The sequence below is a fragment of the Suillus fuscotomentosus genome (assembly GCF_016647785.1).
Source record: "Suillus fuscotomentosus strain FC203 chromosome Unknown F5891scaffold_82, whole genome shotgun sequence".
Classification (NCBI taxonomy): domain Eukaryota; kingdom Fungi; phylum Basidiomycota; class Agaricomycetes; order Boletales; family Suillaceae; genus Suillus; species Suillus fuscotomentosus.
In genome coordinates this window covers 187,824-212,951 of record NW_024539594.1, presented here as the reverse complement: position 1 = coordinate 212,951, position 25,128 = coordinate 187,824, and the positions used below count along the sequence as shown (strand labels likewise).

General features: G+C 46.4%; 9 protein-coding genes across 9 annotated transcripts; 6 read left to right on the top strand and 3 right to left on the bottom strand.

The window, feature by feature from the left end:
- Positions 1–221: 221 nt before the first annotated feature.
- F5891DRAFT_1256152 (uncharacterized protein) lies at positions 222–800 on the top strand (the record flags this gene model as incomplete). Its single annotated transcript, XM_041370009.1, has 1 exon — positions 222–800. The coding sequence occupies one exon, from the start codon at positions 222–224 to the stop codon at positions 798–800; it is 579 nt and encodes a 192-aa protein (XP_041219883.1).
- Positions 801–1,815: 1,015 nt separating this feature from the next.
- F5891DRAFT_1256151 (uncharacterized protein) lies at positions 1,816–2,812 on the top strand (the record flags this gene model as incomplete). The annotated part of the gene is made up of 5 exons (XM_041370008.1): positions 1,816–1,860; positions 1,912–1,968; positions 2,099–2,296; positions 2,349–2,560; positions 2,611–2,812. The coding sequence occupies 5 exons, from the start codon at positions 1,816–1,818 to the stop codon at positions 2,810–2,812; spliced, it is 714 nt and encodes a 237-aa protein (XP_041219882.1).
- Positions 2,813–8,699: 5,887 nt separating this feature from the next.
- Positions 8,700–10,110, top strand: F5891DRAFT_1131009 (ribonucleotide reductase small subunit; the record flags this gene model as incomplete). Its single annotated transcript, XM_041364607.1, has 5 exons — positions 8,700–8,874; positions 9,053–9,452; positions 9,499–9,583; positions 9,642–9,831; positions 9,926–10,110. 5 exons carry the CDS (start codon positions 8,700–8,702, stop codon positions 10,108–10,110), a joined length of 1,035 nt encoding a protein of 344 aa, XP_041219881.1.
- A 1,845-nt stretch (positions 10,111–11,955) lies between these two features.
- F5891DRAFT_1063185 (uncharacterized protein) lies at positions 11,956–12,748 on the bottom strand. Its single transcript, XM_041362994.1, has 2 exons — positions 12,246–12,748; positions 11,956–12,197 (listed from the first exon to the last, which is right to left on the bottom strand). Exons 1-2 carry the CDS (start codon positions 12,466–12,468, stop codon positions 12,040–12,042), a joined length of 381 nt encoding a protein of 126 aa, XP_041219880.1. The 5' UTR covers positions 12,469–12,748; the 3' UTR covers positions 11,956–12,039.
- Positions 12,749–15,576: 2,828 nt separating this feature from the next.
- On the top strand, positions 15,577–16,074 carry F5891DRAFT_930767 (uncharacterized protein; the record flags this gene model as incomplete). The annotated part of the gene is made up of 1 exon (XM_041373950.1): positions 15,577–16,074. A coding segment is annotated over one exon (498 nt), but the record flags the coding sequence as incomplete, so codon positions are not given.
- A 1,335-nt stretch (positions 16,075–17,409) lies between these two features.
- Positions 17,410–18,230, top strand: F5891DRAFT_961783 (uncharacterized protein; the record flags this gene model as incomplete). The annotated part of the gene is made up of 3 exons (XM_041375838.1): positions 17,410–17,695; positions 17,750–17,796; positions 17,844–18,230. The coding sequence occupies 3 exons, from the start codon at positions 17,410–17,412 to the stop codon at positions 18,228–18,230; spliced, it is 720 nt and encodes a 239-aa protein (XP_041219878.1).
- Positions 18,231–18,433: 203 nt separating this feature from the next.
- F5891DRAFT_1195436 (uncharacterized protein) lies at positions 18,434–19,136 on the bottom strand (the record flags this gene model as incomplete). Its single annotated transcript, XM_041368126.1, has 4 exons — positions 18,434–18,638; positions 18,690–18,836; positions 18,888–18,946; positions 18,996–19,136. 4 exons carry the CDS (start codon positions 19,134–19,136, stop codon positions 18,434–18,436), a joined length of 552 nt encoding a protein of 183 aa, XP_041219877.1.
- A 553-nt stretch (positions 19,137–19,689) lies between these two features.
- F5891DRAFT_1195435 (uncharacterized protein) lies at positions 19,690–21,273 on the top strand (the record flags this gene model as incomplete). The annotated part of the gene is made up of 6 exons (XM_041368125.1): positions 19,690–20,305; positions 20,352–20,694; positions 20,752–20,943; positions 20,994–21,093; positions 21,145–21,171; positions 21,223–21,273. The coding sequence occupies 6 exons, from the start codon at positions 19,690–19,692 to the stop codon at positions 21,271–21,273; spliced, it is 1,329 nt and encodes a 442-aa protein (XP_041219876.1).
- Positions 21,274–23,386: 2,113 nt separating this feature from the next.
- F5891DRAFT_961758 (uncharacterized protein) lies at positions 23,387–24,618 on the bottom strand (the record flags this gene model as incomplete). Its single annotated transcript, XM_041375835.1, is given in 4 exon segments — positions 23,387–23,563; positions 23,621–23,980; positions 24,032–24,331; positions 24,346–24,618. The coding sequence occupies 4 exon segments, from the start codon at positions 24,616–24,618 to the stop codon at positions 23,387–23,389; spliced, it is 1,110 nt and encodes a 369-aa protein (XP_041219875.1).
- Between the last annotated feature and the right edge of the window lie 510 nt (positions 24,619–25,128).

The window sequence follows — 25,128 nt, the reverse complement described above, 5'->3', positions numbered from 1 at the left end:
TGCAGGCTGTTTTACTCTCAAGCTCTGGCGAGACTCCGGAGGGTGCGAAAATGGATTGGCTGTCATGGCCACCGACCTGTAGCAGTTGGTCTTCACGTCATCACAAGGGCCAGTGCCGGAAGCCGTACGTATTTGAGGCGTTCCCTCCGCTCTTTTGCTTTGGACGCTACAGTTTGCCAGCTTCTTCCAATTATCTTTTTCCATTGAAATTCTGCTACAAAATGTATCGAGGATCATCTCCTGCATCTGATGAGCCAGAATTTCAGCCGTTGAGGAGGCTTAAACCGTTACCCAAACATAGACATACCTCAGACGCGCCCATTCCAGCAGCAGACGTCACCCATCCCATGGCCGACATTCTCGGCACAGAATCTCTCGCAGAAAAACTCCTTGCTCATGCTGACTCCTTCTTTCTGCAGTCTTACTACGCCTCTGTGTTCGGTGATACCCGTAATGGAGACACCCTTGATCTGAGCGTGGCGTATCAACTCGAGAAAATGGGAAGGTCGGAGGAGGACCAGAGTGAGGGTGACTATACAGATCATCTGCAGCAGCCTGGGAATATGAAGAAGAGGAAGGTGCCAGCTAACATGTCAGGCGTGGCACAAGTGCGGGAGGCAGAGCCACAGTTGGGTGCAGAGGATGAGATTTTGGACAACTTGGCTCTATTGAATGGTCGGGCTAATAACGGCCTTGACCTTTCTGCCCTGCCACCATCGGTGACCCCCACCCCCAGGAAGGGTAAGATCGCCCCATCAATGCTGGCAGGTCTCCAGCACAAGGAGCTGCTCAAGCATTGAAAGCACCAGCTTGCAGCCGTCCTGGGAGCCCTTTCCCTTGGCGATACACTTGCCCTTGATCAAGCATTATCGACACATTTGCCCTTTGCGGGTTCGATGATCAGATCTGGTTCTAATCTGCCCAAAGTACGGCTCTCGCATCGACCTGGTCCGTGTCTTGCTTGCGCGGCAAAAGTTCATGCAAGTACAGCCTCATTGCCCCCAAGATATGGGCAACATCCACGTCAGCCAGACAGTCCGTGTCCATCGGATGAGCGATCCTGAGCGCAGGCAGGGCATTCTGGCATTTACTTAACCCTGTTGTCTCTCATGTTTTATCTGGTCTCGACAGGTCGTAGATGTATTCAGATGATACATTATTCCTCACCATTTTTGGTCGTGCTTTTTGAGTATTACACTAACGCTCCAGCACCTAAATATTATGATAAGTCAACTAGACACAGTGGTAGTGCCAGTGCTAATATATACGAGCAGCCATTCTTTGACTGTCACTAATTTAGCCTCGTGGTGGAGCGATGAGCAGTGACTATCCCATGTTGTCCTCTGGGCATCGAACACTGAGCGTTTCATCCCGCAGAATCAATTTGTGTCTACCCCACGTGCATGCCTATTGTCTCCTTTTCAATCTCAGCTGCCCATATCTCTCCTCCTTTTCGTCTACCATCATATCACGTACATTCAAGCTTAATTGAAGCTTCAAGCCTCAGGCCTGAATATTGAATAGGCTTCTGCTCGATATTTGCACCATCACGATGGTGTTCTATCATTTACTCCTGCCCATTCAAGTACTCAGGTCCAAGTAGTGCTCACAATCTTATTCCGAGTCAGACACAGGTTTCGGCCCTTCTACAAATAATCCCTGCTGACGAAACACAACGCCGCCGGCTCCAAGCGCAGTTGGGCATAGTCCTATGCCTGTACAACAAGCTGTTCAACTTCGTAGCCCACAGCATCCATAGAAACGGTAACATATAAATGATCTCCTAATAAATCCCACTTTGAACCAAACATAACAATGAACTTATTTGCCATCCCCTCTCCATCAAGTCTCTGGACAACTGTATGTCTTGCGAACATCTGATCTATCCTGCACTGAACATCTGTGCCATAGCTTCACCCGATTCCCCATAACAACCTTACTATCTTCGAAGAAGTCATCAACAAGACCGTCAGTGCCGGCATGTACATCGTATATGATATGCGATCGTATGTCAGACTTCACCACCTCATCACATGGCTGCTGATATCTTCTATCCAGAAACTACCAAAACTTGACCATTGTCGCTTAACAAGTCAAGACTTATGCCTCGATTCCCAACCTATTGAACTGGGAAACCGCCCATGAGCCCAATGGCAACTCCGACCCCTTAGATGCGGCGCAGTCTACATGTGACTTGATATACAAGCTGGACGGATACCACCCTGTCTCTACTGTTCTGAATTGCCAGGACTACAACTTCTCGCCTTACATCAATGGAGCCGATATTGTTCTTTATGTGAGTCATTCATCACAGTTTTCGTCGCTCGTGTTTCTAATCTCTGGAGTAGTATGCTAATCTTATTGGTATCAACACCACATTTTCTCCTATGTGGCACACAGTGTGTACTCTGGACTTCGGTCACTGTGGTTGCGATAACTGCAAGGGCACCTTGTATGATGTCAGGGCCCGTGTCCAGACCTTCAAAGACAGGCTCAACATTTTGGGCTTTGACCGCACCAAGTCTGTGTGGACCATGCCCCAGGCATTCGGCAGTGGCGCGTAAGTCATCTTGAACCCCCCGATGTGATCTATCTTGACTCTCACTGCAGATATCGGAACACCGCTCCCACTGGGCAGCACTGGGCTGCTCTAGGATTCACTTCCTTTAACCATGGTGCTCTAGGTAGGTTATGTGATGTCCCAGATATGAATAAAACTGACTTACGTCGCCAGCGTGGACGCAACCAGCTTGTCCACGAGCAGGAAGCGGTGCTCGTTGGGAAGATTGGCAAAGTAGCCCACCGCCCTTGAAGATTGTGAATGGCAAAGAACTCTTTCACATCTTCATTGATCTTCTTCACGTTTACTTCTGACATGGCCATGGGTGCGCTTTCAGGTTCTTCTTCCGAAGGAGTTGTGGCGTTCTCTTCAGTAGTATGAATGGACCATGGAAGAAGCTGCAGCCTCCTGCGCTGTTCAGCAGGCTCAGGAACACCGGCCAAGTTTCGTAGGCTCAAGAATGAACGATTCCACCTGTGATGTCCGGTGTTCTTGGCATACTCTTCTGATCTTGTTACTCATCACAATCTACAGGTCATACTACAGTACTACAACTGTTCAAAGGCGCGACAGGGATTTAGTATCATGTGGCAACGCGGTTCGTGAATAATTAGCATACACTCTTGACTATTCCTTGATCGTTTACGACTTCTAGTACTGTCAAATTTACCAGGGAGCAGGCTGGAACTGTCTTGTCAACCAGGCCCCCGACTGATCATGAGAAGCTCGACGGCCGCGTGAATATGGCTCAGACTGCTGCAACTGTTCTAAAAAGAATCTTGAATTGGAATTGCAATGTCATCTTGATCGAGGTTGACGATAACGTCGCGGATGGACTCGGAGATGATATTGTTGACGCATTTGGAAGTCATTTCCAATCAAGTGCATCCCCCTGGCTTGGGTCATAACTCCATGTAAACTGATGGGTTTCTGCAGTGCTGAATGCATTCACAACCCGCTCGCAACCAAGCCTACTCCTAAATCTCAGACATCCCATCAATGGTTGTGAGATGCGTGTTGTTGACCCCACCAGGGTACCACTCTCAGATGGGGAGAGCAGCGAGCTTCAGGTTCACGGAGCACCTCCGGCCGCGTTATTGTATTTCTATTATCCCTGTGTATGCGCAATATTTCTACGCATTGATATTGTATTTTGCTTGGTTGTTTATAATCAGGACTGTTTGCCGCTATTGTTACAGTAGTTATCACGTGATCATGTTATATGGTAAGTTATTATTAGCGTCTCAGACACTCAAACAAATCCATGTCGTTGACAAGCCTACTAGTTTAGCATGCGGCTCGAATTTCTCTGGATCGTATTCTTTGTTCTTTCGATGGTGTCTTGCGGCGCTCGAGGTTGCTCATGGAATAAGGCAACGGATACCCGAGGACTTAGTAGGCACCGCGCAAGTTGTCATTTTTTCAAGACATCTAGCCTCCTTGCAAGCCAAAAGAGAGCCCAACGAGCGAGGGATGCAGCATTGACGAATTTAGTTCTAAAACCATCAGGAAACGCATCAGGAGTGAGTGGTCCTTTACGGTGAAGTGTACTCAAAGTAACATGTGTACATAGACTCGGAGGTCATTACCGGTGAGACTCCCCGGACATGCAGTGAAGGTCCGTCTGAGACCAAATACTCCTTGCAGACCCTCTACAGCTCATGCAACATATGATGCCCCTAATCCTGGGCCCTCACAGTTCCCCTCCGATGTAGACGCAAACTCGGAAAGGGGAGAAAGTTATTTTCCTACTGCTATGGACTCGGAAATGGACTTAGAGGGCCCCAACTTTGGAAACAGACCTGAAAGGTGCATTCTATGTAGGCTTGTTTCGACCTCTGCATCTGGGCATTGCTAATTACTCAACTTCAGCAGCGCCCGCACTTCCTAGGAGAAGGATTCCCAGGTCTTTCGATAATATTGAACACCTAGCCGAAGATTTTAATGAACTTAATGTTGATGACGTCCCAAGGCCATCACCTCCACACCGGAACAGAATTCAACGGGTCATTTTGACGCTATGTGACACCATCCAGACTGCCTGTAACTCGTTCGGACTCAGTCGATTATACCCCCGTCGTGCTTCCTTCGAGCCGGATAAGTTTATCCCATCCACATTACTCGCAAGGACATGTCCAACGGCGGTTCAAGGAACGGACTCCCCAGGTCTACCCAATGTCTTGCCGCTGCCCTTTCCCTTTCCCAACATGTCCATTTATCGGCTTGTATCCTGGATGAACGCAGGTAGCCACAAGAAATCGGAAGCTGAGATCCAGCATCTCGTCAAAGATGTTTTGCAGGCTGACGATTTTGACGTCAAGGACCTCGAAGGCTTCTCGGTGAGGAGGAGCTTGCGAGAATTGGATAGGGATGAGGGTGGAAAGAGAATTATTTTCCCGGATGACTGGGTTAAGGCGGACATTACTATCGACATTCCAACTAAGTCAACCGAGGAAGGCCCCAAAGCATATACTATTCACGGATTCCACTATCGCCCTCTAGTTGAAGTCATTCGCGCAGCATTTGCAGACGTCCAAGCCCGCACGTTCCATCTCTCGCCCTTCAAACGACTATGGAAAGATCCTTTGGATGGCCATCAGGAGCGACTATTTGACGAGCTCTACACCTCGGATGCATGGCTGGAGGCTCAGGACGATCTTCAAAAGTTGCCAAAGGAGCCTAATTGTTCCTTGGAACGGGTTGTAGCGGGACTTATGTTCTTTTCCGATGCAACTCACCTAGCGAACTTCGGAACCACGAAAGCATGGCTGCTTTACCTCTATTTTGGAAACCTGATGAAGTACGCCCGGTCGTTACCTCAATCTGGAGCATGCCACCTTGTAGGGTTCTTGCCTTCGGTGAGTCGACCTTACGGGATGCCTATTGACCAGTTGTTTATGCTCACTACCTTGTCAGCTGCCTGACAGCATTAAAGATATTCTGAGTGGTCTATCACGCATATCAAAAACCAGCATGGCATCACTTCATACTCACTGCCACCGGGAATTGTTTCACGGATGCTGGGAAATTTTACTCGACGAGGACTTTCTTTTTGTGTATCAGCACGGTCTTGTCCTCAAATGTGCGGATGGTGTACTGCGCAGGGTGTTTCCCCGGATCTTTACATATTCTGCTGATTATCCCGAGAAGTCATTTTGCTTTCCCTTCTTAAAGTTGTTGGATTGCTCATTAAATTCCAGGGTTTTAATTGCGACCATCAAAGATATGGGTTCATGCGCTTGCCCTCGCTGTCTGACCCCAAAAAGTTTGTTTGGCTCCCTCGGTCTCGTCAAGGACATGCGAAGTCGCATACAAAATCTACGTATATATGCTATGACGAAAGTCCTCAAGGCTCGCGAGTTCATCTATAAGCGAGGGAATACAGTAGATGGTTCGAAGGTTGAAGACGCCCTCGGAGAGGGCTCATGGGTACCCACTTTGGTAAGTGCATATAGATTCTCTCAATTGATGGGCCCAAATCAGCTACCTGCAGAACCGATTTGTGCAGAAACTTGGACCGTTCGGCCTAGACCCCTTCCACATGCTGGTAGTCAACTTCATGCATGAATGCGAGTTAGGAACTTGGAAAGCGCTACTAACCCACCTCATCAGGCTTCTGTATGCCCTTCCCAATGGTAGCCAGCTAGTCGCAGCCCTTGACTGTAGGTAAGCAGAATTCACCTAGAGTTTTATTACCTGCTAATGATTCTCGATCTCCTCGTAGGTTTCGTCACGTTCCGACTTATGGCAATGGCATCATCCGAAAGTTCGCAAACAATACTTCTGAGATGAAACGGTTAGCAGCGCGGGACTTCGAAGATATCTTACAGGTTTTTGTGTGACTCGTTTTTCTGCATTCGTCTCGCTAACATGTTCTCTGTCATCAGTGTGCTATCCCAGCTTTCGAAGGGCTATTCCCCGCCGATCATGATATAGTTGTGCAGTCTTTGCTGTATCAGTTTGTGCAGTGGCACGCACTTGCCAAGCTCAGGATGCACTCAAACTCTACGGTAACTTTTCTTGAAGATACTTTCAAGATACTTTCTCGGAAGTTGCGCAAATTTCGACACGACACCTGCGCTAACTTTAATACTATGGAGTTACCTAAAGAGAAAGCAGCCCGTCAACAAAGGTTCGCTCAACAACCCAGGACTAATCCTTCTGCAGACTCGAGCGGGCCGAGGACAAAGAAATTCAACCTGAACACTTACAAATTTCATGCGATGGCAGATTACGCGAGATCTATCAGACTTTTCGGAACCACAGATTCCTTCAGTACTCAAATGGTATGTATACACAATATTTCCAGATCTACAGAAGTTAAACTTGGCCAGGGGGAACTTGCACACAGAGCTCTCAAGGTGTTTTATCCATTGACCAGCAAATTGGACACGCCGAGGCAGTTAGCTAAGCACGAACGAAGGCGCCGTGTACTTCAACGAGTTGCAGAAGCAGGAGGCGCTTGCTCCTCTAACAGCCAATCACCCGCTGATACTTCCCTTTCAGCATTCTCTGACATACATCACCACATCGCGACCAATAGAGATAGTCCAATCAATCTATTTCGATTCCTGCAAGATCACGACGGCGATCCAGCGGTTAAGGTAGACTAATATTGCAGCGGGGCTTACACTTTGCTTATGATTATTATCTGAATTTTATCCCCAAACTCAAGGACCACGTCCTGTACAGGCTGCGGAAGCTGGATATCAGCTATTGCGATCACACCTTTACGGATGAGGAACACAATTCAGTCATTATCCCTAATAATCTAATCTACTCAGTCCAAACCATGCAGGTACACTACACTACATATGACCTCAGGCGAGAATACGACACCGTCAGCCCTAGAACACACGCTGATATCATGGTACTTTCGGGGGAGACGGCACCTACTCACCCATACTGGTATGCCCACATATTGGGCATTTACCATATGGAAACATGGATCAACAGCGGAGCCCAACCCGAATGGCAGCACCTCGAGTTTCTCTGGGTCAGGTGGCTGGCACCATTGCAGAACCACAGATCCGGTATGAAACACGCTCGCCTTCCAAAGGTTGCGTTTGTGGATGAATCAGACTCTGACGCGTTTGGGTTTCTGAATCCGGGGCAAGTAATTCGAGGGGCTCACCTGATTCCTGCATTTGCCTCAGAACGTGGTACAAGCTCGCTTCGTTACGGGAAATCATTAGCGCGCCCTGGCGGGGAGCTGGACGATTGGGAGGAGCATTATGTCGGCATGTGAGTGTCAATACATCTCTAATGGTGCTGTGGACTTACGAACTTTGGGTCAGATTTGTGGACCGAGATATGTTCATGTGCTATACTCACTTTGGCGTCGGGCATCCAGTAATGTCGCGGAGGATGACTAGAGATTGTCTCAGCTCTCATTTAGTAACACTGGGTGATCGTGATGCGATGGATGTCGTTGACAGTGACGCAGACAATGACGACAAGGATGGCGATGACGAAGGTGATGATGAGCAGGAGGAGGGTGAGATGGAAGATGACGATGAAGACGAGGGAGATGAAGATGAAGATGAAGACGCAGACGACTCGGAGGAGGACGGAGACGAGGACACGTTTGACGACCTTTCTTTCTAAACAAATCCATAATTGCCTCTACTTACTACATCATCTATTACTTGGAGTCCTCTAAACGATTATCGACTTGTCTTTCTGACTCGGAAGCCTGAGGCCCGGCGGTGTCTCGTGATTGAAACTCCTCCGCCAGCAGTATACTAGTAGTGCATATCAAAAGTGAACATTAAACGACTTTTCCCCTTATCACATGTTACCCATCTCTTTCTGCATTCACGCCCGGCTCTCTTTTAGCTATACTAGTACTCATCAGTTCTTCAACTCTTGATGCCTCAAGTTCTGATGTCAAGGTGTGCTGCTGTACTTTTTTATTATTAAATCATCCATTCACAAGTGTGATGCGCACGCATCCAGTTCCAGAATCACCCTTAGTGTTACCTCCATCACATTCGCATTCGTGTCCATCACTCCGTATCCCGAGTCTTCACACAATCAATTGACTCGTGCCACACCATCACCTCCAACTTCACAATTGCAGCGTCTTTCATCAAAGCCTGTCTCACCACCTCCCCACATCGTCGGGCAAATCGTGGAAATGGGATTCTCTCCCCAACAAGCATGTATAGCGCTTGCAGCTACGGCTACCGGTCTCAATGTACAAGCTGCTTTAGAGATTCTACTCGCAAATGGTTCTGGTAATTCCTCCACCTCACCTCCCTCGTCGCATAACTACGAAGTTCGACCGCCTTCAAGACGTCCACCAAATCAGTGTATTAACTCAAACTCAGACCTCCGTCTCTTGCGATATCTTCTTCGTCTCACTACATATCATCCCATACTTTTAATGGCTTCTACTCTTGCACCAGTTCGTGTATCATTGCCTGCTCCAACACCAATCAAGAAGGCTGCAACCCTAGCAAATATCGAACTCACCAGCCAAGCCATCAGATGATGAGGATGCTATTCCTGTTTTGATCGATGATCGTAAGTGTTCAGTCTCGCCGAACTCTCAAGATGCTGAGGACGAGCTTGAAGAACTTCACAAGGAATTTGTCGGCGAAATTGACTTACCTGAAAGTGAAGAGCCTCTGCTCAAAGAATTCAAGCGTCATTTCGTTCTTTTCCTCGTTCAATACCACGAGATATGGCACAAGAAAGCAGAGGCGTCGTTCTGGACTGCCAAGGAGATGGACCTCTCAAAAGACATCCATGACTGGACCAGCCGTCTTAATGACAATGAACGTCACTTCATTTCACACGTCCTTGCCTTCTTCGCGGCATCCAACGGCATTGTCAATGAAAACCTCATCGAACGTTTCTCTAATGAGGTCCAGGCTGCTGAGGCCCGGTGCTCCTACGGCTACCAAATCACGATGGAAAACATTCACTCTGAGACCCTACTCACTTCTCATCGACACATACATCAAGGATTCTGCCCAGCGCGAATATTTCTTTGACGCCATGGAAACTATTCCTTGTGTCAAGCGTAAGGCTGACTGGGCACTGAAGTAGATATCCGATATCGTTCCACCTTTAGCGCTTGGTCGCCTTCGCTGCTGTCGAAGGCATCTTTTCCTCTGGTTCCTTTGCGTTCATCTTCTGGCTCAAGAAATGTGGTCTCATGCCTGGTCTTACGTTCTCAAACGAGCTCATCAACCGTGATGAGGGTATGCGCACCAATTTTGCATCCTTGCTCTTTAGCGTCGCCCGCACCCTGAGACTGTCAAGTATATCATTACCCAGGCTGTCGCCATCGAGCAGGAATTCTTGACTGGTTCGTCATTGCTTTCATTTTATCCATCTTACGCTGACCATCTCCAGATGCTCTCCCCGGTGTCGGCCTCATTGGCATGAATGTCAAGCTTATGTGCCAGTACATCGAGTTTGTCGCAGACCGCTTGCTAGGTAATGATAATGTGTACAACATCACAAATCCATTCGACTTCATGGACATGATATCGCTACAGGGGAAGACCAACTTCTTTGAAAAGCGTGTATCTGACTAATCAAAGACGAACATCCACCACACGAATGCTAAGACCGATCAGGTGTCGAGTAAACCTTTGTGAGTTCACTCATATTTCAGTTAGACCTTGTCTGACAATGTTTCATCCAGTTCGTTGGATGAGGACTTCTAGATGTGTCATTCCCGCGTTCCCTTATTTACATATATTCCACTTTCCGTATGCACTATACCACGCCCATATGTTCATCACATCTACATCTACATGTTCATTCAGATATGTTATCATTATTCACCCTCTGTAATATTTACTGTTATCAGCAGTCATACCTGCAAGAATTGATTTTCGTCTGTTTGAACGCTTGAACCTTTGTGTCACGGTGTCACCTGATTTTGTAGTACCATTTCAACTGCGGTTCCCAAGTACATAGCACGATGAATATTGATATTGGAAACCGTTTGGCTCGGCATAAACGATAAACAATGTTAAATTCAATCATTGACTGACTACGATACAAATTTAATGACCTCTTGAGTCTTGGCAGTACAAAGTCACGGTAGTGTCATGTAATTGTATGGTATAATAGCTAATGCATAAATCAGCCTCTGTGAAATAGCCTTGAATGGCCCCGAAAGAATTTCAACAACGAAAAATGAGAAAAATGTTGATACAAATATACTATCAACCCCTAACAGCTGTGAAGTCGCGAAGTCACAATCTTGTCGCATGCTGCTGTGTTAACATGGATTTGATTACTAATGCTAAAGCCACTGTTCCATGAAATAGGCTTACATAGCATTTCAATTTGACGCGTAAGACTGAGAAATGAGAATGTTTAACAACCGGAACACGACTGCACTACACGTGCCTGCTAGCCTTGATGGTGCAACATCGCCACATATTCACAAGCGCCCATAGTAGTATATGTTTTACCTCTGATGCTAATTCAACTTTCCATGATAAACCCATAGATAGCATTTCAATTTGACGCGTAAGACTGAGAAATGAGAATGTTTAACAACCGGAACACAACTGTGCTACATGTGCCTGCTAGCCTTGATGGTGCATCATCACCACATATTCACAAGCGCCCATAGTAGTATATGTTTTACTTCTGATGCTAATTCAACTTTCCATGATAAACCCATAGATAGCCTTGTAATTCAAACATTAAACGAGAAATATGGAAACACTTGACCATTTAGATACGGTTACACCACAATACCTTGTTGGCCGTGATGTTGATTCATCGCACCATTGTCATAAATGTCTCAGAGTAACCTAAATTTGTAGGCATGCATGCCTATATACCAAGACGTCAAATTTATTCATGTATAAATTGTTATATTTGGCAGGAGCAAAATTATGTATCTCTATAATTCTCATGGTTACAATATCGAGGACTTTTGAATTCACTGATGACTCGACTACTACTACTATAACATCTGGTAGCATTGCTCATTTATCTACTCGTCAAGAACATCGTCAACTTGAGGAAAGTCTGGATCATCAATTCCCTCGGCATCTAAGTCAAGATGCTCATATAACTCAAGCTCAGCATCCAAACCTCGAATAGTGACTTTATAAAAAGATCCCAACCATTCCTCCACACGAGAATAGTTGAGTAAGTCACTGATAGCAATGTGGGAGAATGAACCACCGGCACCGGCAGCACCAATGGGGACTGAGTGCATTGATTCTGTGGTGGAAATCTCCTCCTCCTGAACAGCTCAAATAAGGTCTGCTGCAACATCACTTATCCCTCGCCTCTCGAAAGCGAGGCTGCATGGCTCCCGTTCGCTGCTTTCTCCTGATAGATTGTCGCCAACTGCATGAACTACTTGAGTAGGCTCTGCTTTGTCAGTGGCCTCGGTGTCACAGTACCGGCGTTGAAGCCGCTTCTTGACCACATCGTTGCGTACATGCTCTTCGTGAACATACATCTTGAGTTCTGCCAGAAGGGTGAGTGTCTCAGTTGAGAGCCGATTGCACCATTTTGTATTCCAGCTGTGCTTGCGAACGGACATCCTCAGAGTGCAATGCACAATCACGCAAGTGACATAATAGTGTTGTTGGCCGACTGATTAACCAGGTGCGTTGGGGATCATTCGGGCCACTAGCCCAAACTAGTACATTAAGTTAGTAACAGAAAGCTATAAAACAAACTTGCGTATGAGTGCCTGCTATTGCCACTTTGTCCCTTGGTGCATCTCGCTGGCCCAAGTGTACCTGCTGCTCATCCATTGCCTGCTCATGCGCAACACGTTGCTCATAGAGCCTTGCACACACTACCTTTGCCTTTCCACTGACCATCGAAGCTGGGTCTTTGACAGGATAACCTGGGTGCTCCACGAAGTGATCCCACCACCATCCTCGGTTTGATCTCTTGCCGATCTTCATGGTGTGTCAAAAATCGGGAGTCCATCTTCGAGTTCTAAGCCTTAAAACGTACCTTTGAACCGAACACACAAAAACCATGCGTTTATGTGAGTAATGATATGTGAAGTGGCACAAGGATAATCAAAGATTCTAGCATTGACCAGATATAGTATAGTTCATTACAGTAGGACCAGGAAACTCCTGAAAGTCGTGTTCAGATGAACATCGATGAAGTTCGCCAGCTTTCCCATGCAATCCGGTCAATGACCGTGAACTTGGTTCACTGACCGGCAGAACACTGCAGCGATCAGCACGGAAATTTATGAGCGGCATCGCGCTGATGCAGCTTTGGTGGGTACAGGTACGGTGTGGGATAGCCGTACCGCAGCGACTCTCAACTCCTAATGCACAACGCTCGGGCGTTAAACATTCGCCGGAATCGTCTATAATTGCGTACGCAGTGCATTTCGAACGACGACGATATATGCGCTGTCATTTACCTGCTCACGTTTCAAGATCATACCCATCATATCAGTATAATGCGCGCGACGTACCCATCAGGTAGAAGAAACGACACCAGCAAGTCAACTAAGTCCTTCTTCAACTATTTCCTGCCAGCAGAAGGAGGCGAACGAAGGTGTGGCCCGGCGTGGGCAGTGGTGGAAAGAGGTGAAGAACGTAAGGCGTCTGAACCTGAGTTCAGTGATATGAAATGAAAGAATAACCACTAACAAATTATTTTTTGGCTCATCGCGGTATAACCATCCAGCACGCCACTATGTACATGGGATGATTGTCAATACATTGAGGCGGAGTGAAGAGTGACAAACTCGGCCAGGCGAACCTATGCCCTGGCTCAAGTTCAGAGTTGGAACCCTTGTTCACCTGATGAAAACGCTTCGGACTGCTCCAAGTGCATCGGCACTCAATTCGAGTACGTCAATGAGAGCTTCACGTTCATCATGGGAGCCGCTTTGAGGATGCGCATCTGACAATGGACCTTGCTCTTGAGGAATGCTTTGTAGGTGCATCGAGACTCTGGACGCGTGCATTCAGATTTGTGTGGTAACAGTACTCGATGGTGGTGTAACTAGTCTTGAAGCGACTAATGACAATGGCGCTTGCGATCTGAGTGCTATGTGCGAATGATCCAGAGCCGAACGTAAGAGTAGTTGGACTAACGAAAGGAGAGGAAGGCGTCTAAGACCAGAAGTAAGCCTGGCAGCCCCGCGTTTTTTTTGGTGCTTTAACTTGCCTGCATAATAGCCCCAGAGAATGGATCTGTGATATTCCGTGAATAAACAGCTAGCCATACAAATATACACTACGCATACCTGAGGCGGAGCTAATCAGCATCATGACCGAAGAAACGGACTTAACGGATGAAATGCTCATCCTGAGTGATTTCTCATTTGCAGAACTGAAAAACTGAGGCAGAGCTAAGAGTGGGTAATGAGAAGGTGAACGAAAAAGAGAAAAGTAAACTCTGGTGCTGAAAAAACGGTTCAGGCTTTTCTTCTTCGTCATCGCAACGGTTGTGCAACGTCTCCGCCGCGGTACACACCTCTGAAGGAGAAGCGTAGCGTTTGACTTCTGGTACTAAAACACTCGACGCTAAGATCACCTCGGGATGTGTAGCGATCATCGACTCCATTTTCTCAAAAACGTGATCCCATTCCTCTGTCAACGCGGTTACTCCTATGTAGAGAATGTGCACGACCTCAGTAGGTCCCCGCGTAGCCGTCAACAATACAATTGAATCAGGCGTGAATGGTTTGTCCCCGATCTGGAGGGGGTAATTCATGTGAATTTGTGGTCGAATAGTCATGCGACGGTAAGGAAGACTGGATCGCGAGGGTGAGGGATTGCTTCAAGTCATCATAAAACGCTTCATGCAGGATGGCGGGCATGTCTACAGCGAGGAGTTATAGTCGTAAGTCAGCCTTGAGCCCCAGTAAGAACTGGTTGTGACAGGAAAGGCTGGGAAAGGACTATATGCGACGATATGTGAATTACCCGTTTAGTACTATGTTGGAATATGCTGAATAATGTAAACTTCGTCTCGTTTTGCAAATCGTCGTTTCGCATTGCACTAGCATCGTCGGCGTCGACGTCGTATCACACCAACTTCGTATGTTTTTGTAGAATATTGTATAGCATCACACTGACATCGTGTCGTATCACACAGACATTGCATTGTATCGCACGAAGAACGCACCACATTGCATCCGACTCACGCAAAGACAACTCCTATGACAAGTATGTACTATTCACGCATCCACTTTTACCAAACTGATCAACTACTCTAGAATGTCTCCCGACTCGAGTTCAGACAGGCAGCTCTATGTCTGTGTTTGCAGCAAGCACAATCTCGGGCAACCTCATCAAGTTTTGAAATCCACCTGGCACCGACATTTAGAAGCTACTACTACAGAACAGGAACGAGAGAGGATACAATCTGGTAGAGCACTACAGGGACATAGTATCCCACTGGAAACAAATATTGGGGCTGCAGGCAACACTGCACCTGCCGGCAACGCCGGCAACTCAGATAGAATGTCCTTGCCTCCAAGTGCTCATCGTGTGGCCGCACTTCGAGATCTTGTCAAATGAGCTAGGGATGAGGAAGATTCTAGACGCACTTCTCAGCGTGACAAATGCGCACGAGTTGAGCATCAAGATGTTCAAGAGGTATCTGTATATCTATCAGTATCTTTGACTCGAATGGAGTGCTAACTCTTTGATTTTCAGCGAAATAATCTCCCAGATCCACTGCAGCCTCCTGACCCAGATGAGCCTCTGCACCCAGATGCACCTCTGCACCCAGACGAACCTCCACACCCAGACGCACCTCTGCACCCAGACGCACCTCTGCACCCAGACGAACCTCCGCACCCAGACAATCCCCCAGATCCATCGCAGCCTCCTGACCCAGACGAGCCTCCGCACACAGACAATCCCCCAGATCCACCGCAGCCTCCTGACCCAGACGAACCTCCGCACCCAGACGGACCCCCAGATCCACTGCAGCAACAGCAGTACGAGATTAGAATAGAGCGCCGGCAGCGACCCGACATTGATATTGTTGCTCTGGCACAAAGTGCCGTTCTTCCCAAAATCCGAGAAATAATGGATTTCATCCTTGCTATAAGGAATGCCTCACTCGATGACCCAATTGTGAATTTGAGTGATGATGCCCTCGAGCGGCTCCGCAATCCCCCCCAAGGACCTATCGTGATCGATAGCCCAGGAGTACGCCAGAGTATTTCAATGTACCTTGCACTCGAGCATGCCTCGCAAGATGCGTACAATCGCATTTGCAGAGCCACCACACAGAACTTTGCTGGTGCGGATGGTGTCGATGACCTCCTCAGTTTCTATAGTGTGGAGAAACTCATTAGTCAGTATACTGGTGTTGAATCGATCGAGCACGATATGTGCCCAAAATCTTGCCTCGCATTTACCGGCCCATATGCAGACCTGGATAACTGTCCTATGTGTACCACGTCACATTGGGACCAGGCGAAGCTTCAAGCAAACAACGGACGCAGTAGAGTCGCCGCTCAGAAGTTCATTACTATCCCTCTTGGCCCGCAGCTCCAGTCACTGTATCGTGATCCTGAGAACGCATGGAGTATGCGATATCTTCATGAACGCATGCAGGAGATTCTTGCACAAATAGAGAGGACCATGGAGATTCCGATCGTGGATGATATCACCATGGGTTATGATTACCTTGGAGCAGTTCTTGACGGCGACATCAAGGAAAACAACATAGTTCTCATGGTATCGCTCGACGGGGCACAGCTTTATGAGAGTAAACAATCTGATTGCTGGATGTATGTGTGGGTCATCCTAAACCTGGCTCCTAACAAACACTATCGCAAGCTGCACATTCGCCCAGGTAGATTTATACCAGGCCCTAACAAACCTAAAAATGTAGACTCCTTCCTCGCTGTTGGTCTTCACCATCTCGCAGCACTTCAAAATGAAGGGCTAACTGTCTGGGACGCATCTTGTGATGTCCGTTTCATCTCCAATCTCCATCTGCTTTTCACCACTGCTGACGGCCCCGGACTTGTCTATTGGGACAGTATGGTCGGACACAGCAGAAAGAATGGCTGCCGTATCTATTGTGGAGTCAGAGGCAGACGCAAAACTCGTGCGATGCACTATTACCCTGCACTTCTCAAGCCACGAGATCGGTGTGCCGAGGGTAGTGACCATCCAGACATTGATGTGTGCAGACTTCCTCTGGGAGGATCTTTAGACTATACTGAAAACCTACGTCGGCTTGTAGCATCTCCAAATCAGCAGCAGCTGGATATGCGAAAAACGGAAACAGGTATCACCAAGCCTCCCCTCATTATGGGCCTTAGCCCTTCTCGTTGTCTCGGCGTTCCACACTGCATGACCACAGACATCATGCACCTTGCTGCAAACTTAAGTGATCTGTGTCTCGATCTCTGGCGTGGAACAATCAATTGCGGCCCCACAGATGATGTAGCTACATGGGACTGGGCAGTTCTTCAAGATGCAGAAACCTGGAGCACACACGGAGAATCAGTAGAACGTGCAGGTCCATATCTACCCCCCTCGTTTGACCGCAAACCACGGAACGTCACCGAAAAAATAAACACAGGTTACAAGACATGGGAGTTCCAGCTCTACATGTTCAGTCTCGGCCCTGCACTGCTCTATAATGTTCTGCCTCAGCAATACTGGGCTAATTATTGTAGGCTCGTCCGTGGCTTTCAACTCATGTGCCAACACACCATCACTACACAAGATCTCCAACAAGCCAATGTACTTCTTTGTGCCTGGGAGCGGGAATTCGAGCTTATCTACTATCAACTCAGAGAAGATCGCCTGCACTTCGTCCGCCCCTGCGTCCATCAAACTAACCATCTCGTTGCGGAGACCATTCAGAAAGGTCCACCGGTGTGCTATGCACAATGGACAATGGAACGGACGATTGGTAACCTTGGCCAAGAGATACGCCAACCATCGCGGCCTTATGCAAACTTGTCACAGGAAGGGGTTCGCCGTTGTAAAGTGAACACCCTTCTATCTATTATACCTGACCTCGATGAACCTGCAAAAGGTCTCCCAGAAGGTTCGGTAGACCTAGGTGATGGGTACGCACTATTGCGAAAACGGGACAGGTACATGTTTTCGCCAGCTGGAGCTGCCACACAAGCTATGTGCGATTTTATTGGGGATGGACAGGAACTTCCTCATATTAAACGTTGGGCTCGACTTCTCTTACCCAATGGACAAATCGCTCGTTCAGCATGGCGAGAGATGCTCAAATCATTGGATCAAACACGCATGTCGCGCAATGTGAAGGTGAGCATTTCTGGTATTATATTTTGTAAAATACTGATGTACTGTAGCTAAAATATGATGGGCAGATTCGATTCGGTGAAGTTTTATACTTCACCAGGTTGTCAGTTGAAGCCGACCCTGATGATGATCGTCACTGGCGTTTTGCAGATGTGGCCATCATTTGCCTGTACTCCCATCCAGACGAAGACCTCCTCCGGCTCTCCTCACAGACCGTTGTATCTTGCTCCCGACTTGAGGACATCTACATTGTTGATGTTAAGCAGATCCTCAGTGTGGTTGCTATGATTCCGCACACACCAACGTTACCATCAGGATTTACGGAGGCCCGATTTTTCATGATGGAGAAGCCAGGATTAGATATCTCGCCTCTCAGTGGAAATGCCGCTAATGTCAATCATTTGGATGATAATGATAATGCTCCAGATGTAGAGTAGTCAGGCGCTTGTTTCATTACAATTCGAGTTATATTGCAAGTATAATAATGACAATATGAGTTATAGAGCTATTATTATGCGAGGTATCAGTTACAACAGAGTGCAAAATTAGACGAGCAGAGCAGAATATGCGAACAAAACATCACAAAGCGGCATGCATCAAAAAAAGAATGGTCATGATCATTCCAAAAAATGATTGGGAGTCAATACCCTGAATACTCCTCGAACTTACGTTTCCGCTCTTGAATATCTGCTACCTTCTGCGGAATCTCAGATGGATTGAAAAGTCGGATGATGTGACGCCAAGGGCGGGACTGTGGACGTAAGATAGCCCTTGTTAATGGATCTGGATTTCCCCCAATCTGAGGTAGATGTCTGCACGGCATTGCAGTACACCTTGTCCATGACCTAGAAAAACCTAACTTGAAATGAATGTCATGTATGCAGTCGAAAACTTACCTCGCAGATTGATCCAACAAATTGTTGTCCTCCTGCTTGGATTTTAGATCCTCCGCTTCAGCTATCATTGTGTCTTCTTCTTCGAACTTCACCGCATCATTGTGCTCTTCTTCTTTCTCCTTCGGCTCGCTCTCAGTTTGGACAGCGCTGTAATACATAAATCAAATGAATCTGTTTGATGATGATTCAAATACTCACTGTGTCATGCTTGGTTTCGGCCGAGGGTCTGCACCTTCACGAAGACGGAAAACAATAGTCTAAAAGATTATGATATATATTAGTTAAGCCGAAAGAGAAAAGATTGACCTTGGTTCCAGGAGTATCAAATGAGACTTTGACGCAGTAGTGATTCCAGTTAGGCAGAACACCGTCAATCTCTAGGAAAACAACATCTCCACATACATCTGCAGTATGAGTCTTATCCACAAGTTCATTAGTCGAGGACATAATAATAATAGCCGAATTTTGAGGTGAGAGTTTAAACGAGTGTGTGGATTGGACTTTGAGATAATCAGCTTCAACTCTAGAGTTATGGCGGAAAAGTCCGGCGGAGCTTTTATTATTGGCCTTGCTAGTTACTAGTATATGTCGAAGTCTGTCTCTTACCAGACTGTCGACCATGTTTCCATCCAGTAACAGTGGGGGCTCTCATTTTAACAGCGGGTCTTTCTTTCATGCTACACCCTCTAGTAATAGTCAACAGGATCATCCACATTGGGGAGGATACTCCCCCTCCCCCCTATCTCCCGGTGTTCCTATGTCGTTACCAGAGGATCCCTGCACAGATTCAATTACACCACATCTGCAACGGTTCTCACAGGATATTTTTAGGGCGCATATATGCAGCTTAGTATGCAGGAGAATCAGCAAGTGCTGGCCTTGCGTGAACGCTGCAAAGTGTTAGAGCTGCAAATAGTCAAATTGACTAGCGAGCGTGACACACTCAAGTATATGTTCACCAGCGAGTCTTCATTTGTTCAAACTAATCATTTTTAGATCAATGTTTCAGCAGCTCACAAGCACTATTCGGCTACCACAAACAGAATTAGGCCTCGAGCTTGATTCTGTCATTCCTCCAGTACAATCTGTCACTAAGCGCCCTACCCGCCTAACTCATCCATATGTTCAATTTTGGACCAATGAAGACTTTGTAGCATGGCTGGATTCTCCTGATGGCCGTCGAGCCAACCGCGGGAAAGTACCATACCTCGAGGACGAAAACGGTGACCCACTTACAGATGCGATGATCAAGGCTATTTGGAAGCTGCTTCGTGGTGCTTGGGCAGAACTTATCAGGCGCAAACTTGCACCAAAGACGTGGGGTAAAGCATCTGCAACTGCACGACAGGTTGTTCACACCCTGCTGGAGAACACATATCCATTGTTTAAGTTTGCTGATGACGGTTGGAAGCTCGATTATCTCATCAGCACCTCGTATTCTGCCTGGCGACGAAATCATGTTGATGACCATGGAAACTGGAAGATGAAGAACATCGACGACGACAATGAGGATGAGGAGGAGGAGAGTAGCGGATGTTCTTCCAACGCCAAGGGTAAGAAACGTAAGCAGTCGAAGAACTCTTTCAAGCCTGACGTTCCCGAGAAAAAAATAAAAGGTATGACTTTAATATAACGCATCATCCTACTAACTATCCTCTGTAGTTGATCCTATTCCTATTAGCGTGCTGCTCTCTCCTAGTCCAAGTCTCACTCCTTCTCGAGCACTGTCTCCAAATTTACCACTAGCTCCACTCTCCCTGACTATGTTGCCCCTGCAATCACTTGATTTACTAGACACACCGTCTCCAAAGTTGCCTGACACTGCAGCTTCCCCAAAGTCTGTTCAAATTTTGCCAACCACGACAGAGAAGCAGAGTATCCCCCCGCCAGTACCTAGTACCACAGTTACTGTGCCAACTGAGAAGGAGAATATTCCCCCACCACCAGTGGCAGCACCTAGCATTGCACCACAGCCAGTCATTAAAATCAATATGACAAACCCACTGTACATTTTTTGTGCTGTTTTTGTCAATCGTTGGATAACTTGAATATGCTTCAATAGTTCTACACTCGCTCTAGCTGCTGTCGGCACGATGATACCACCTCTTCCACCCTCTATCAATCCTCCTCCGAGTCTTTCAGCTTCTGGCTCAACGTCTATAAAGGGCCCAGGCAAGGCTGGCGATGCCACAAATGGGAGGGGCAGCAAAATCAGCAAGGGTAAGATGCGTCCAAGTCAGACTAAAAATGGACGGTACGTGGATCCTTCAAATTGCACTAATCACATTACTTACGAGTTTCTAGTAATCTATGTGTGCATCGTTGGCTCAAGCAAGTCGAGAGCAACAAGACAACAGAAGAATTTTGTGTTTATTACGGGGATCTCTCTGTGGACCAGCGCAAGGTAAGTCATTTTGTCACCGTATATACATGCTACATTCATGGTGAATTTCAGGAATACGATAACGAGGCAGCAGAGCTAGTGAGTCACATGTCTCTATTGTGCCAGTTGTGTTTTTGACACAGCGTGCAGGTTGCCAACAATGCTTGGGACAAGACAGTCTACGACGGCACATTGCATTAAACTTACCCCATTCCTCTCCATCGCATGTTTCTGATTCAGTCTCATTAGACTTCCCCCGCTCTCCACCACATGTTTCAGATTCGGTCTCGTTAGACTTCCCCCATTCACGGACTCTTTCCAACGCACTTTTGATACCTTCATGCACCCATTGTCGACATGTTTTCATAGCTGTTTGTTATTTTAGTACTCCCAGTTGTACAATAATATCACATTTGATGCTACCTGCGCATATTTCGAGACACAAGTGAAAAGCATGTGATACACAATAAAATCATATTTGAGACTATTCGAGCACATTCTGATACAGGACCAAGACTGTTTGACTATATGCTACTACATGATTCTGATGTGTTTTCACAAAAAAAAACATATGAGGGCATTAGGGATCTCACGCCAACATGTAGAAAATGTGCGGGTTGTCCCACTTTATAACCAGAATGTGCGCTGCTAGTATTTTCTTCATGATCACTTTCATCAACACATCCCAACACATACAGTCCTTTCCCGTCACAACCAGTTCTTACTGGGCTTGAGCGCCCGATTTAGCATATCTGAAATAGACTCAACCTGGGCTTCATTAACACGCGGCCGATTTCTCCCATCTCGTGTTCTAATATTTTGAATTCTTGCACTCTCACACCAGGAAATTCCTGTAATAATAGTAAGCATATATCATATTTTTGACTCATGAACTGACAAAGGGCACACCATGTCACCACATGATGGCAGAAAGATACATCAATATGGTTAATGATCCATAAATTGCGATACATACTTTACTATAGTTATCCATCAGTCTAGAATACATCCTGTTAGTATAGTTATCCTGGCTTCTAAAAGCAGAAATTCACTCCTATTTGCCTCGTCAGGACTTCCCACAATATTGCCACACCGCATTTTTAGCCCCACAGTGTGGGAATTACCCCACAATGCCCAAAACATTGACCATTTTTGGAATCTCCACAATATCAATTATTCCCACACCCTCCCCACCTCACTGCAGCTTCACCACTACACCACAACAGGTCCCCCTTCATATATAAGTAGTAGTTTGGAATATATATGTATAATATAATATAATATAATATAATATAATAGACCACTTTTTTTGCTCATTTATGTACCTGCTCCTCCTCCAGAGACCATTTAACATATAATAGGATACAGAATACTTTCGCATTTTTGCCCCTATGGTAGGGAAGTGTCCCAGGTTATTCTAAACATGTTTAGAAGTATACATGAAGAGATTCCCATCTTTATTTTACCTCCTGGAGCCTTCTGCATCAATAGATATAGCATATATATGAGAAAATACAAAATATGTTCTCATTTTAGTATTTCCAGGTGGATAGACTTCAAAAAATGATCCCCAGCATCTATTTAACAGTAGGAACAATGTATCAGGAGCCCAGGACCACAGGACAAGACCTTGTTGTGTTGTATATCTCCCCTCTCCTGGTGGTTCACCCCCTGTGAAAGGTTTTCCTGCAGTACTGGACCTCAAGCATGGTAGGGGGTCTATTTCTATTCATATTTGGAGTATATATATCATATAGCTAGCTCATTACACCAACAGGATACTTCTACAGGAACAAAAACATAGAAAATCACATTTTTGATGTTTTTGATGTTTTTCAGCATCTTACCCTTGCACATATGATCCAACCTGCTCATATACAATTAGTGTAGCATATATCAGTATGTAGCGCCAGCTAAAGTGGCAAAGCCCGCTACCCGACTTGCTGAGGTGTATTAGTCATACATTTGCTGTCAAGTCTTTTCATACTCTGTCTGAAGGCCACAGTGGACGTCTTATGCCCGTTGCATTTTCTCCAGATGGAGGTCGCGTCGTTTCAGATTTGTGCGACCAAACAGTCTCGGTGTGGGATGTGAAGATTGGCAAGGCATCACGCTGTTTTTTTCTAAGGCTACACTGACTGGCTTTGGCTTGTCGAAATCTCATTAAGTCCCAATATTTGGATGTGTGTTTATTTAGATTTGGCTTTCTTTGTCTCAACTTTATCTTTGACATTGCATCAGACTTACACTACTCGATATTGTATCGTACATTGCTCGCTGTTTGGTTCAGACCGCATCTCAGCTTTCTCGTTCCTCATTCTTGTCTTCCCCTTTTTCCTAGTTGCACATTCGCCATCGCGTCCGATACCCGCGAATTGGAGGTCAACGGGCTTCCACCAGTATCAAATCCATTAAGTTGCGAGCTCAACGGTTCTATCTCCAATTTCGAGGCATCTAATACACGAATGGTGTGTCCGTTTAGCTGATATACCTAGTCATTATTTAGTTCAGCTGATTTATTTGTCGTGTAATGTGTAGCTGGACTTACTCGATGTTCCTTCCAATTGAAGGTGTGGAGGGTCGCCCTGATCATGACCAGCGTTCCATGCTTAAGGCTCGTGTACCAGTCCTGAGGTGGGATGAATTCGTTCTCCACATTTCTGATATCAAGCTGATGGAGTTTCGCGTTGATATGCTGAAACAGGTCACCACCGTAATCTGGGAGGACCGTCGGATCATAGAATGTATTTGTCGTGATCTCAGTCTCTTGTGTATTGTCTCTGCTCCCTCCGGCTACAGAGTCCTTCTTGGCTGCTTTGCCTTCTCCAAGCTCGCTCATGTCGTTGATTGTCTTCTTTGCTACTCTAGCGCGTTTCCCTTGGATGGTTTGCTGCGTCCCTTTAGGAACCTTCAAACCATATCAGTGGTATGATCTCCTTCTTTTGCACGTCGTGCTCACCACATACAATTGTTCTGTGTTCACCGGGATGTACTCAGGCATACCTGTTTGGTCTGTTCCTGCATGCACTGTCCATTCTTTTACGTTCACGTCCTTATTCTGTCTTTTTAGCTCCTCCATGTCACTTTGTATGATGTCGTCCAAGGTGGCGATCTGGTTCCCAAAAGTGATGTACATCATTTCGGTAGCCTGCGTTGGTTTTCCCAAGGCGAAGACACCTTTGACGCGTGTCCTATCGTCAATAATGTTCGGCAGAGTTAAGCAGGTCAGTGTTAATTTCCCATATCTATATGATTCCCTCTTACAGTGTTCACAGTACCAAGGTAGTGATTGCCTATCACATTAAATTTGGTTCCACATGGACGTGGTAAGATTTCGCCAACTAGCACAGTCTCATACTCGGCTCCATTATCTCTGCATTTGTAGGCGAAATTCCCCGTATTAATGTTGCTCTCACAGATGAAGTCGTCCTTGTAAGTGGTGTCCCCTAAGGACATTCCTTTTGGTAGCGCCATAAGCTGTCTGACGACATCATCATAGAGCCCTCCTTCGATGTGGTTGTCATATTGTGCAGGATCAATTTCCATGATGAAGGTTTTTTTCGAGATCGTTATTGTATCAGTGAGTGAGTGAGTGCTTGTTTTTGTCATTTTTCTAAATGTGTTTATAGGGTTGTTATAGGGTCTTCAATCTTCGTTTAGGGGCTTGATTGAGTCATCGGTCTCCTATTCTTTTACTGACATATCCCTGTTCTATATCAGTGCCTGATTTCAAGTCGTCCCTTCGAGTTATTGTTCTCTAATCATTTACTGTCTATGTCTCTTCATAGGCTCGTGACCGCATGTCTTTGTTCGTGGGCCCATGTTTCAGGTTATATCGAAGTTCCCATCAGGGATGTTCCTGGAGGAGGTTTTGACATCATTTTTGTCGAGAGGTACTTTGGTGCTCACGCTGATGTCGGCGAGCACTCTGTTATTGTCTCCAATTCCAATTTGGCACATGTTTCATCGGAGTTTTTGGTCTTTTTTGACCGCAACATACATGCCAATGGTTCTCAACATTGTCCCTATCTTGTTTTGAAGGTCTCTGACGGTTCA

What these genes read in the sequence shown, in the direction of transcription:
- F5891DRAFT_1063185 (XM_041362994.1), bottom strand. Translation starts at nt 12,468, where the DNA reads ATGAAGATCGGCAAGAGATCAAACCGAGGATGGTGGTGGGATCACTTC. An exon ending in CAAAGTGGCAATAGCAGGCA is followed by an intron (nt 12,198 to 12,245) that starts CTCATACGCAAG and finishes AACTTAATGTAC; the next exon opens with TAGTTTGGGCTAGTGGCCCG.